Raw genomic sequence first — 15181 nt, 5'->3', positions numbered from 1 at the left:
GGATGTCAAGTTAGAGCATACAGAATACAATCAGGTGCCACAGAAAGAAAGAATAGCATTATCATACTTTAAAGGACTCCACCTGACTCAAAGTGAAAAATGTAAGCAGCAACCTTCCTTTCCATCGCACAAACACATCCTTTTCAACAAAACATGATATCTACCATTTATGAAGTATACATATAAAAAAGAACACCAACTATCACAAACCTGTAACAAGGCTTTTCTGGTAAATGGGATGGTTTATGCCTGACAGTACAATCACTTGATTCAAAACTGCCTTTCTGACTTTTCTTTGTTACCAAACCCTGAATAAAAAGGTACAATTTTACCTTAATTGCAGGTTCAAACTTTCAAATACATTTAAATATTCTAAAAAATGAAAATAAATTTGCTAAACTTAACTAGGTATTTTCAAATCCACATACAGTTACACATCTATGAACATCTATAACTGCTGTTACTGAGAATAATCATAGTTTTAGGGTGGATCTCATCATTTTGCATCACAGCATTACAATAGAGAAGCATAGGAGACCACCTGCATTTCCAAACTAAAACATACTGTACACACCATATGACATAAACATACTACTAGCACGTGTCAATTTTTCAGACAAGTCTTCTAAAGGTATCACTACTAAAATCCCTCTGATGTTACATTGTATCTAATGTATACTATATGAAAGATACCAAAGTAGTTTTTTTATATCATTTCAAATTGGGGGTAACATTGAATCTCCTTTTATTCTAGCTCTAGAAATAGGAGATTCAGAGGTTGTAAAACTGGTTTTCATTTGAATATTGCTACAGGGAAGAATGGTGAACAGAAAAGGAAAGGAAATATGCAGGAAAGGAGAAATTAGGAATAAAGAAAATGGGAAGGAAGAAAACAGTGAGATGGGAAAGCCAGAAAGAGCAGAGTAAATGGAAATAATGAGCTTTGTAACTTCCTATTTTTAGGTTACTTAGTTGCACACAAATTGCCTACAGAATTGTACACAATACAGAAGTACACAATTAAAAAGTGATTCAGTTATATGCTTTCTGTTATATGCATTCTAATCTAATTATGAAAGTCAAACCAATCCTTAAAACTGCTACTAAGTGTGGAAAGAATTTAAGAATACTATTCCCTAAGAATGCCCTGACATGCTCCAGAAACAGGACATCTTTTGTCTAGTCAGACTAACATTTTAAGTACTCTAAGACCAACAAGAAAAGAGGAGAAAGAAAATATATAGGAGGGAGAAGAAACAAAAATGAAGTGAGAGTCCACCAACTAATTTGAGAGAACGGGGAAGAAGCAGGACTCATGACAGGTTTACCCCAGGAAGGATTTGACAACTGATGTCTGGCAGCCAGCAACTGATAAATTGTCCACAGCTGGTTTCCATTCTGACCATCCTCCAGCAGGGAAAGGAAAAGGAGCCAAACAGTGGGAGAGCCCTTTCTGTATGAGTGTGAGTTTTGGAACCCACGTGCAATTAGTAGCAGCTGGGTCTTACAGCTCCCATCTCTCCCCTTCCCCACATGGTATCTGCTGAGCATCCCACCAAGCTACAGCATTCTTTTCCTTGGCAGGAGAAATCTTCCCAGAAATTAAAAGATCCTGTTTTTCACAGTGAGACCAGTAAGAGCTGCTGGGCGTGGAGCTGTCCATGTGCTGCCTACTCTCAGGTGATCACAATTTTGGCTACCCCACACCTTTGGGGAGGAGATGAGGTTACTGAGGCTCCTCCTCACTGCAGGAATCTACACCTCTTGGATTCTGGTGGCAGGGATCCAGAGGCATCACCTTTACTGATTATCATCCCAACTGGTAATACTGCCCATAAGAAATCAGCCACCTGATCCAAGCCACTGAGATCACTGATCATATACAACAACACTCAATCCCTTCTGCTGCTTAAGATATGACCAAACTTCTACTTGCAGAATATAGAGGTAATGATCTGCTTCCCATAACATCATCAACACTAAATAGTAGTAGTAGTAGTAGTACACTAAAATGCTTCTTTTCATATTGATAGATCTGTTTTTCCATAAGAGTTAGAATAGAGTTAATATTTAATCATTGAGCTTACTGCATTCAAAATATTATCCACATACCTCAAAATATGCTTTCATTTTCAAAGAACTGTGGGCCTCTTTATGCCAAGCTTTTACAACAGCATTTAAACATAATTTGTTAAAGATCTGTTGCAGTTTCTCCACTGCCACTGAAAATATACATAACTATAACCAATTTGGGGACCACAAGTAAGAACAAGTATGTCATTTAATTGCTATAGATGAATGTCTGTCAAATTACATTTCAATAAAATAGCTATTCAATTCAGCTTCTGTAAGAAAATAAATAACAACTTTTTACAATAGATATAATTAAGACCTTTGCAACAGCATTTCAAGTCAGCAGGCAATCCATAAACATGACATTATTTTGAATTTATCAGAATTTTGTGTAAGACATTACTGACCTACAGTTTGATCTACTAAATTACCCAATAATTTCACAGAGCTTGGATGTACAAGATGCATACAGACCTCAGTGAAATGAAATACAATAACAAAACTTTAATAATGTTTCAGACAGCATAGAAGTCAAAAGTCATGACAAGAGGAAACGGCCTCAAGTTGCTCCACAGGAGGTTTAGACTGGATATTAGGAAAAATTTCTTCACCAAAAGGGTTGTCAAGCATTGGAACCGGCTGCCCAGGGAAGCAGTTGAGTCACCATTTCTGGAGGTATTTAAATATGTGTAGATGTGGTGTTCAGGGACATGGTTTAGCAGTGGACTTGGCAGTGCTGGGTTAACAGTTGGACTCAATGATCTTAAAGGTCTTTTCCAACATAAATAATTTTACAATTCTATGAATAAATTCAGTGAAGTGCTAAGCGTTACACCAGTGTTAAACATACAAAGAACAGTAAAACAGCTTATGAAAGATCGCGTGTTTGTTATGAATGAATGTAAATATTAAAAAAAACACTTTTAAGAAAAGTTTGGAAGCAATTGAATTTTCTGTAGTCCAGCACAAAAGAAAAACAAACCATGGGGAATATTATAACTGTCCTCCTATATGTAAAGGGTGTTATGAACGCAATCAAAATAAAATGCTTTTCACAGCCACTGAAATAAAAACAAGAGGAAATAAGTACAACTTTCTGCAAAACCTTAAGATATTAAAAATGATTTTTTGTCATTTAAGTTGGCAAACAAACTTACATAAGCTACAAAGGGAGCTGACTCTTCTTACTTGATACTTTCAAGAACATACAACAGTTTAAGTAGCTTAGCCCTTTATAATGCTATCTCATGGACATGATTAGTGTGGCATGCAGTCTTCACTATCAAAAGGATGAAAATGTAAATTTTGATATAGTAAATACACAATATAGAATCACTTATCTACTATCTTTTTAACAAAAAGGTGTCCTGAAATTCAACTGAAATAAATTATTATAAAGGTATATTTAAGATCCATTCTTGATAGTGAAAAAAAATAAAAATTAAAAATCAGTGTGTCTTGAATCTGGCAAGAGATGAAACGTTGACATTATAAAGCTGTTTTCTGTTACCTGAGTCACACTCAAACACAAAATGAACATACTGTATGATATTACTTTAATAAGTGTATGCTCTGCAATTTAATTACAAACTGTAATAACTTTTTAGGCTATACAACCAGTAAGATACAGAGACTGGAAGTATTTGCAAAGCAAATGCCTATTTTTATTTATATATATATAAAAAATATATATTAAAATTTTTATTGCTCGAGGGAGGAAGGCAAAAACTCTCAGGATTGCAAGGGAAGTCCAGACTGCACCTAAATCAATTTGCTTTGATTTTCATCAATCAGGATCTAACAGCCTACTAACGTGCCCCTTTAATTCTTTCTCACAACGCACTGTTCACTCTTGACATTTTTCCACAGATCACTCCTTCATGGGTTGTCTTCATATATTATATGAATACCGTATAGACTACACACACACACACATATATATATATATATTAGAGTTCTACTATGAGCAGATCCTCAATGTGTTCAAATTTTATTTAAGAAAAAAAGACCAACCTTTTTTTTTTTTAATTCTCTATCATTCCAGCAACCTCATTTACACTGCAATCCCACAGTTATACCGATACTAGTCAAGAGTCAATGAATAGACACACACAGCAATAACTGAATGGTGTTTTCTCCATATGTCAGCTTTGTCATAAAAGGAAATACACTGTGTAACTATGCCCCATCATATGTCTCCTCCTCTGCTTCTGTGAATTTAACATTAACAAAAGGTGTCTTGGCTGAAAGTAATATTTAGAAGATAATATAAAATAAAGTAATAAAAAAGAATATGAAGTCTCTCACAACTGCCTAGCGGAGCGAGGAAATAGCTTGGGCCTCTGGCTCTTTAAGAGCAATGTTTGAGTCATACATAACTGCCTGAGCTCAAACTCAAAGCTACAGATAGTGCTTTTGGCCCATTTTTTCATTTTATGAAACTTCTGTCTGGGTGGACTCAGGTTAACAGAGTCTATGTTCACAGCTGCTGCTGTGTGGAGACATTTTAAAAACCTCATAGCTGCAGGATCTGTGGAACACAAAGTCTCAAGCAGAATGAAGTATTTATTTTTTCTTTCTTCTGACTTTCTTATTTTATTTTGATCTTCACGCCTTCCCCACCTCTCATCATGAATTCCATCTAACTGAAGCCGAGTCAAACTCTGTGATCCCTCCTGTTTTATCCCCATTGCTGTACTTTTCACCTCCCACAAAAGCATCCTGACTCACTCCACTCTACTTTTGACATACACTCCATTTCCCTAGCACCTCTCAAGCCTGCTTTGCATAAGTATCACTGCTCAGTCTTCACAGAAGAGTACCAGCACCATCTGTCCTAGCACAGAATACAGAGAACTGCCTCTCATGGTACTAATGGCATCAGGTTGCCACAGGTCAACTAATGAAGGGCATCCTGCAAAAAGATAGCTAGATAAATTGTTGGACCAAGCATATTTAAATTACTCAGCATCATTTTCTTTTATATAACATGCATTTTTTGTCTTAAGCAAAGCAGCTATATAGACTTAGATGTCATTTTTTCCTTGTGAATCTGCACCCACACACTCTACTTCTGTATAATAACTCTTAATATTTGGACATTATAATGAACAGTATACTGCTAGACCCATCTAATAACTCTTAATATTTGGACATTATAATGAACAGTATACTGCTAGACCCATCTTCTGCGCTGCCTTTTTTCTTTTGTTCTTTTTCAGCAGAATATATTTTATCCATCCTCTGAATTGTAAAACAGAATGAGTAATTTAATATGGCTCCTGACCTGAATGAAGTAAAATCTATAAAACTGCAATTTGCCGTAAAATACAAAGCAGTCAAGCTCAACAATACAAACTTCTGAACAGAACTGATGTTTGATATTTATAACGTAATTAAAATATGCATTGATAATATTTTTCAGTGATAATTCATTCACTCATTTTAATAAAATTTCTACTTGTTCGTAATATTCTACAGTATCAAGCCATAAAAACTTGCTTGCTTCCACCATCATGTACTGCAGTTGCTGTCAGCTATATTTTCATGTAGAGATCTGTACTTATGGGAGGACATTTGAGTGTTTATAGAAAATAACTCAGAAGTGCTAGATATATGCATTTACTTAAGTGCTATTTACATTTTCTTGGCAATACAAATAATAATGTAATAGATCACAAACTCAATTTATATCTTAACAATTTTAACCTTTGGTAAAAATCCCATTTCTCTTCTAACCTAAGTAATAAGAATGAGATTCAGAACAAATGTATTTCAAATGATCATATGTCACTGATATATTAAAATACACTATTTCTCCATATCTGATTTGCTGGAAAGACTACTGAATAAATTAGACTTTACATGACCACTTTCATTTGCCAAAATCTCTCTCATTTCAAATTAAAATAAAAAAAATTCATGTAGTTGGGAGCAATTATAAATGGAACATTCTACTGTTCCAGTCCAACTTCTGTGATAATTAAACAAAACTGTCAGCTCAAACAATCTTCAAAATGCTGCTGTAAAGGAAAAAGGAATAATCTTTCATTTCACTGGGATACGAGACAAAAAAGAAAAAAAAAAGATTTCTCTTATAGCAAGGAAGGCTCAGGTATTAGGAAAATATTTCTGTTATAAAGGACTATGAAGTACTGGAATAAACTGTGTAGAGCGATTGCCGGGTCTCCAACACCTGTGATTTTTAAGATGACTATAAACAGCCAAGACAAATATTTACCAAGGCTAACCACAATACAGCTTGAAAATCTTAACCTCCCTACCAATTTTGTGATACTGAGTAAGGATTTACACCAGTATTCCTAAGAGTTGTACCTCCTATATAATTAGCATTCTATGCTTTTCAAAATAAAATAGCCCGAACTTACCTGTTCTAAATGGAGGATCATTACATTTTGATACACATGCTTATAAAAAAGGAACCAGTGAACATGTTTGTTTATTGGGATTATCATATTTAAAAACATATCTATGTATTATCCCCATTTTTAAAAGGACAAGCTGGATTATTTAAAATACGAGTTATCTAATCCCAAGTATAAAGGAAACGAAAGAGAGCACAAGAGAATGTAGATCTTTTACTTTCAGACACAGATGCAAATTATCCTTTTAATCCTGGGTATACATATATTCCTGGCAAATACAGCTGATGAAAGTGCAGAAATGTCAAAGGACTTTATTCAGGTCTGGAACATGCAGAAACTCAGAACTGACTAGTTTTAACATAGAACAACATTGCTGAAGAAAAAGAAAGCCAACTCTAAGTTTCTAATCTGAATGATGAAAACTTTCTCCTCCCCCAAAGGAACTACATGCTTTGGTAAAAGATTTTTCCTAGTATGTTCCTGAGGCATATGTAAAATGCATATACTTACCTAAAACACCGCTTCATTACATTTCTTCTGTAAAAGTCCCACGCTTTGGCACATAATTTTTCAGTCATCTAAACAAACCATTTATGACATCAGTACACAAAACAGTGCTGCAGTACGAATATTTAAAAATCGGACAAAAATATGAAATCTTGTATTTTCCCTGTTCATTGGTACAAATTAAAATATCTATTTTAAAGATCATTTTCTGTGTATACTTGGAAGTACTTTGCTACTAAATTACACTTTTGTGTTTACACACAGAGTTAAAGGAAAAGATAAATTAGCATACAAAACGGAACTAATATGTGTGCTTGAGGGAAAGCTCAGTAACCGAAACTCAGGCTTTCACCCCTCATATCCACTCTTTTACTGATCAGCTGCATCTAGCAATTTAGCCTATTAAACAAATACTTAAGCTACTCTTTGCAAAAATCTTTTTGTGATCCATTGCAATGTAAACCACTTACCACATGATTCTAACTCACTGGTATTTTAATAAACCTGTTTGAGCCTCTACAAACCCAAAACTGTGTAAGACTACTCCCTGTAAAAGAGAATATGGTCCTTTGAATGTGCAAATAGGAATCGGGCTTCAAAATTGTTTTTATCTCATTTATTGCTCTTACTCCTAAGAAAATCTATGAGAGGATTTGACTGTGACACATTTGTATATTTATGTATATACTGTAAACCCCAACCATTCCACTTTTAGACTGATTAATATAATATTTGAGAGGCTGGTCAAAGAGGAAACAGCTGAAGTGAAACTGCAGTAAACTCACAGTACAGATGTACTAAGAGAAGACAAAATTGAGTACAGTTATACAGAGGTAATGAAGAGAAAAATCTGGTCACACTGCATGCCAGCTTACTGCCTAAATTGCTTAGACTGCTTCCAAGCATGGTTATGTAGCAACTTGCTCCTTCTCTGAATGTTTTAAAATAAGTGTGACTTTTTTTGATTGGTAAAACCAAGATGTTTACCTTCTTGTTTTATGTGCAATAATACTGCATTTCACTGTAACTATTAATTGTTAGCATTGACAGCACTTTCCAAGATTTATTGGTTCAAATGTAATTTTAAGGAATCACCCTAAGCAAAACTAAATAATGCACAGAAAAAACATGCTGTTGAAACTAGATTCATATTTATGTGGAACTCTTTTAAATTATAACCAAATATGAAACAAGAACTACTTGTTCCCTACCATACGCACAGATGCTATGCTTACCTCTGATGACATTAGGTTTTGGATACAAATCAGTATCGATAGAAAAAACTGCAAAGTATCATATTCCTTGCACTGGCTACAGAAGAGTAACATGAGAAAAGTTAAAAACCGAATATAAGTATTTTATTAGATTTGTTCACAGCATAGAGTTAATGCAAATATTCAGTTATTTTTACCAGTTGTTCATGATCTAGTCCAAAAACAATGTTCAAGTAAGTTTCTGAAATCCTCTTGAATTTTGGATGGAAAGACAGATCAGCACACATATACCTTTAAAAGAGAAATAAATTACATTAACCCTATTAGTATCCCCAAAAGAAAATGCGTTTTTTCTCTGTACCTAATAGATTAGTTATATGTTACAGCATTATGATAGTATCATTTAAAGATTAAGACCTATATCGCTTTCATTACAAATACCCCTAGCAGCCGTATTTTTAACGTGTTTACAAAATATGAAAACAAATTATCATGTTTTATTGCTACTCTAAGAGCTATGTTGAAATACTGTGTACATTAGAGCTTCCATGTAATCTCTCAGACCTTTCCTATCAGATGATACTATTTTGTTTTTCATCTTAATATTGACTGAAGAGCCATTTCAAATTTTCAGTAGTTGAAGCAATGTTTCCTGGTGTTGAAGATAGGCCATGCCATGTCTAGGTAGGTAAACTTTTGTTTTCATTTAATAAAAAAAAAGACAACACACTGCAAAGTCGAATAAATAAAAAAAGATTATGCTGCATTATACTTCCATGAAAAATATGGAAACAAAAAGTATTTACCAGAGATCTAAAATTAAAAGAGAAACCAAGTCAGTTTTCAACTTCTAGGAAAGACATCATAAATAATGTAAAGTAAACAATAAAACCTCATCATTATGGTTCAGGTTGTTGATGCGCCTTGTGATAAGAGGAACTGGTGTTATCCCATGGAGAATCCCAGAAAAGGACACAAAAAGGGCACATATCTGCATCACCCACTGTAACGATTTTACCTGCTGCCACAACGTATTTAAGTCAGTCTATCAGTGTATGCAGAGAGGCTGGGGGTCAGGCAACTCCGGAGATCTCTGCTGGAGTGGGCCCAAAGATTAACCTTTATTATCCACCTCCTACTGAAAACTTCAACCAGAAGTGACAACTGCACAGAACATAAAAGCGAGGTAAGTACCCCCTGGCTAGCCCTTTGAAATTACAGCTTCTTCACATAGCAAAAGATACCTATTTTCCTAGCATTAACCATCACTTTGTCCACTATATTGCCTTCCCTCTCTTTTCCACTTCTCATTCTCTAAGTTTTTCTAGCTCCCATCTAAATAGATCAGCAGTGCCTTTTGGGGTCAGTTTTAATCCCCCGCTATTTTCTGACAGCAATAAGGCTTTTTACAGAACTCAGTATCTCAACAAAACATGTTAGTCCCTTACTAAAAAGTATCAGTGGCAGCATGCCTACACAACCAAACTCTAAAAAATGATATTTTATAGACTTTACATGAACACTGAATTTAACTCATACTGAATTATGACTTTCCATCTCCTTCCTGTACAAAGCTCTTTCACTCCGCAGCGGAGTTTTTGTCTCCAGGCATCCTTATTGTTATGAAATTTTGTTCATCTTTTTTCTTATCTTTTTTGTTTACACTACAACCTTTGTAGAAGTTCTCAGTATTTAAAGTTTTCTTGCAGCTTAATCCTGATGATATCCCAAAACATCAGGCTTGATTATTGTACAGCTGTGACACCTACAAATGAAACTGCATTCTTGGATCAAGTCCAGCAAGTAAAAAAAGAGGATATTCTATCTTGTTATGATTCATGTCAATGCAAATACCATTATAGACTGTTGCTCTTCCCTCTGCACCACCTGAAACTTTTTTCGTAATATTCCAAACTTTCAATGGACCAGAATCTATAAACCTCGAAGATGTCATATTTACAAAACACAACTTTTCTTGAAACCCAGCTGAACCATGAAATTAATTATGTGTGCAAGTTAAACCAGGAGGGGAAGTAACTTTCACAGGAGCTGCATCAACAGCAATGAACATGCTTCCAAAAAAGTTAAGAACATATGATCTCACAATATTCAAAACTAATGCAAAACTTTGTGTCTTGTTTTCTGCATAGTAAGTTAAGAATATACATACACCTTTTTTCTCTTTTGTCAGGTACAGACTAATTATAAATTAATGACGTTTTTCCTAACAATGGACAAAAAGCACTAACAGGTCAGAAAAAGCATTTGTTGTGAAACATATTTTTTAAAATTCAGATGGCATATTTAGTCTACAGAAGTTGTACGTATTTTAGAAACCAAAGCTTCCTTCCACTGAAGTCAAACAGTATTTTCTGAGATTCCAGTGTAAACAGAACTAAATCCTCAGTCTTTTTTAGCTCATGCTGTGATTACTTCACTTAAAAGGATGAAAGAACACACAGAGCAGAGAACAAATGAGAAATACTACAATTAATGATTAGGTGCTTGAAAGTCGCATCCTGGTTCATATAGGTAAATATACTATGGACAGCAATGAAGTCATAACAAATAACACTACCTCAGTTTTGATTACCACAAAAGGGTTTAATATATTGACTGAAGAGGAGCATTAAGTAGAGGTTATACTCTTTATTCTGTAGACAAAAAAACCCCACCCATAGATATCAGAAGAAAAATATTTTCTGTGGTTTTAGAAGATATTGTCCTACTGTATTTGCAATATCATATGCCATTAATATTTGCAAAAAAAAAGCAATATTAACATTTAATTTACAGTCTACACAGTAAATGCTGTGCCATTAGCATGTTTTAAAAGTTAAAGTTCAATATTACAAACCACAGAGCACAGACACAATCATTTAGTATGTACCATAAGAGAACATCTAATCCCTTTTCCATTATTTCTTTGAGCTTTTCTTCTAAAAATGTAAGTGGATCTTCTGGACGCATAACAATTACACCACAAAGCAGCACCTGCAAAAAGAAACTGCAAATTAATGCCTTTGTGTTAACAGCAAAGTAGCATCTAGATATGAAACTATTAAAATAAACACAAGCTTACCAGCGTCTTTTAAAATACTGTAAAATAGAGGCATTTATTTTTATCATTTACCTTCCTTTTTCATTCAGTTTTTAAAGGTAATATTGCACATATCAGCATATTTCAATTGCTAGACCTCAAAGCACTGGCTTTAGGCTAGTGATAAAATACATGGTATTTCTTCAACAATTACTACAAAGAATTTCATTGCTTTTAGTGTGCATTAAAGAAAGAATATACAGATGATTGGATAATTTTATTTACTTAATGAAAACCAGAATGTAAACCAAGATTAATCCTGTGTAGTATAGAGTATGTTGAATGGGAAGCATGAACAGAAATTTATCTTGTAACCAGTACTGAAAACAAAATGCAGTTTGAAAAAAGATTTGCTTTTCAGGATTGTGTTATCACATACTTTGCATTATCTTTTAGTAATAATGCACAACTGATGAACCACTTTTCTCATTTGTGAATTTGCATATGATTTTTGACTCATCAGCTCACATACAGCAAAAACATACAAAGTATATTGATTTTTAAAAGTATATAGGCAAATTGCAGTTATTTAAGTGAATATTTAATGAAAACTATAAACTAGATGGTTTTGTGCCTGGTAAAAATTTCAAAACATGACTACGTATCTTTAACTAGTCATTAATCTATGTTAATGCAAAAGATGCTGTCCCGGGACACACTCTTGCTTATATTTCCCTCTGTCTGTTATAAAGAAACTTGCTTTCATTAGTTATCACAAAAACAACACCTGTGTTTTTAGATTTTCTTCCAGCCCTGACACTTAAGAGAGCTGGTTTTCTTTGCCTCTTCCCACTTTTCACTACCAGCACTCTCCATGGTGCAGTTGGATGGTACCCATCTAAATATTGCCATTCAGAGTCTGCTGTGGCCTCTAGAAGATCATGACCAAAATTCTGACTATGCAATGTCACTATCCACTTGTGTTTAGTTTTCCCAAACCATGGCACCTATGCACTCAGTGGGTAGAAATGCTTTCCTCATTTTCTAACATTCATATTGATTCCAGCTTATTACTGTAATACTATATAAATGTAGTCTATATCAACATAAAATACTTTTTAAACCCAGGAAATATCTGAAGCAACTGCTACATGTTGATGACAAGACAACACAATAATACACAAACTCAATGCAATACTACTTTCCTTTCAAGACATGGCCTCTTGCTATTATTAACGTGGAGCATGTGCTTGAATTCTTTTCAGGAAGCACGGTGGGAGTACAAGGGAAAAGAGGAAAGCTCTAAATCAAAACCATGATATGGATATACTGCAAAAGCCAAGCATAACACAGAGTTAACAAAAGGTAGAAGTGGGCAGAGCAGGCAGGTAGAGGGAGCAGCCCGGGAACTCTTGCATGCTAGAGAGGCCTTTTGCATGCTAATCAGAACACTATGTAGAAACAGAATCAGGCAATAACATAAATTGGAAAGGTTATCTGAAGGCTGTTGAACAGAAGTTGTGAATGCCCCATCACTGGAAGTGTTCAAAGTCAGGCTGGATGGTACTTTGAGAAACCTGAAAGCTGTCCCTGCCCCCAGCAGGGGGGTTGGACTAGATGATCTTTGAAGGTTCCTTCCAACCCATGCCACTCTATGATTCTGAGTTAAGACCAATAGGAAAAGGCAAAGAAAAATACTTCTTTATGCACAGACACAATGAAAGGCAACTGTCCTCAGTTTAGCCACCCTGAATATTTACAAACACTAATCAACACAGAGCTTCCAACCTTAGCATCTCTTCAATCTTAACAAAAATGTATTTTGCAAAGTTGTAATTTTCAATCTCGATGATTGACTACATTAAGAAAACATTATAAATCCATCACTTCTCATTGTAATTCGTGATATATAATATAATTTTAAGCAATATACAGGCAGTTAAATGGCTTTGATCACAAATTTTCCTATGGACAGATTTCCTAAAGCCAATCCCAACACTGGTCGGCTACTCCCTCTGCTGGATTAAGCCAGTATGCCTGTGCCACATGAATGCCATTTTTTGTTACTTCAAGTTTTGTTTACCTTTTTCTTTTTTCCCTTTTACAAACAAACACAATTATTTTTTTCCTTTGGATGTTCTGAAAGGTTTCCAACACAGTAAAGCCAAACTATCCAATTATATACTGGAGCGCAAGGCCTCTGTTTAACATTCCTTTATAAAACTTAAATAAGGAAAGAATTGTAACAACCTGGTCTTGCAAGGTTCTCTCCAGTGATGCTTGGGCCAGGTGTAAAACTGAAAACAATTATGCTGAATCTCTACAAGTCTGGCTATTTCTATGAGACTTCTACAAGACTCTCAACAATCTGAAAGAGTCAATCAACAAATTTTCTCAATCTATAAATTTTATTTAGTCATAATACTAAACATTAAAACTATACTCATACTTCAAATGATCACTAGTTGCATATCATCACAACCCCCAGCTAACCAACTCCCAAACAACTAAGAAAAAAAAAACCAACTCCCAAAACATCTACAGTGCACCTAAATTAATAAGCTAGAATTCAATATCTTAGTCAGGTTTTTATATTAACTGCTTCTATTTATCAATCCGGAAAAGATCATCTGTTCTTTAAAAGTTCACAAAGGAAAAGTCCCAAAATTCTGCAGCATTCAGTTTAAAGCTCACTAATGGAAGAACCATTTTTAGCATCCCTTCCTCTGTACATTTAGCCTACATATTTTCTTACTCCTTATTCGTATGTGAAAGAGAGCTATTAAGAATCAGCATATTCATCATCTGAATAAAATAAAGTGTTAGATACTGATATCCAACAAGTTTTACAAACTCTTCAGCTGTACCATTCTTGCATCCTTGCAATGACCTCAGTACATAGACCAATAGTTTTGTTGATGTTAACAGACATTTGCTAAACAGTAAATTCCATTTATTTCCATCACCAAAAAGAGAACATGACTGGGTGGCATAGATGATGACTATTAGCTGTGCCTTTAGAAAATATTCCCTATGAGGATGAAGAAACATCCATGTCTTGTCTATAAAGTTTTCCAAAGCAAAAAGTTTCAAGATCTAAATTCTATGCCTCAAAAATCAGGTAATCTAAATACAACATACCCATTTTTACCAACAAAAAAATCTTAACAGTGGTATATTTTCATCATTTTTTATTATTCCTAGTACTGGGTAAATCAACACAGCATCTACCTGTTAGAGATGTATCCAGCTTTAAACTTAATGATACTCCCAAACCCCATAAGCTACCCAGAACCAGTAGATGCCAAATGTAGTTTTGTTAACAACTGCTGTTTTCTTGCAAACCCTCATAAAGCGCACTGCTTTTCCAGAAGCATCTACTACTAGACTGCATTTTCCTGTTGAATATCAAAAAACTAACTAAACAGGTTCCACAAAAACTCTCTTTTCTGTGAAGCTTGGATAAAAACCCTTGACCATGGTTGGTTTTGACATCTTGTGACTACTGCCCTTTCCTGACCACCAATAATGATCTTCCTGTGTCTTTGTGATTTTCATGCCTGTTTATGCTCCTTTCATGTCCATTTGCTGGTTCACCATCAGCTCATAAGGCACCTGGGCAGGGAACATCTTCTGATAAATGTACAGCAGCTAGCACAACATAATATCCTGAGTAATTTACCTAGGTTTCAAAGCATGATGAGGATGACTACTACAAGAAGTAGTATGCAAGACCCATATACCAAAAAAAACTTACCAACAAAGATATGAATTTTGTTATTTTGATTTGTTGCTACAAATGTTATTTCCCAGCCTCACACCTCCGGTGCTGAAGATGTGCTGTTCACTGTATATTCAAACTGCATTACCATGTATACATTTTAGCTATTCCATAACACCTTGCTTAAATGTCACTGCAGTGTTATAAATATTAAATGTTATTATTTCAGGTATACCTTCAA

The 15181-nt window shown here is 34.7% G+C and overlaps 1 protein-coding gene across 1 annotated transcript in view; it reads right to left on the bottom strand.

The window, feature by feature from the left end:
• FBXL13 (F-box and leucine rich repeat protein 13) overlaps positions 1–15181 on the bottom strand; it is a 95425-nt gene that overhangs the window by 78244 nt on the left and 2000 nt on the right. The window contains 7 exon segments of the mRNA XM_056339691.1: positions 218–308; positions 2113–2222; positions 5104–5186; positions 5245–5316; positions 6969–7036; positions 8377–8470; positions 11070–11173. Coding sequence (XP_056195666.1) covers positions 218–308; positions 2113–2222; positions 5104–5186; positions 5245–5316; positions 6969–7036; positions 8377–8470; positions 11070–11173 — 622 coding nt within the window.

This window comes from Falco biarmicus, chromosome 5 (genome assembly GCF_023638135.1).
Source record: "Falco biarmicus isolate bFalBia1 chromosome 5, bFalBia1.pri, whole genome shotgun sequence".
NCBI classification, from domain to species: Eukaryota; Metazoa; Chordata; class Aves; order Falconiformes; family Falconidae; genus Falco; species Falco biarmicus.
The sequence above is the reverse complement of the archived record's forward strand: the minus strand, read 5'-3'. Positions and strand labels throughout refer to the sequence as shown.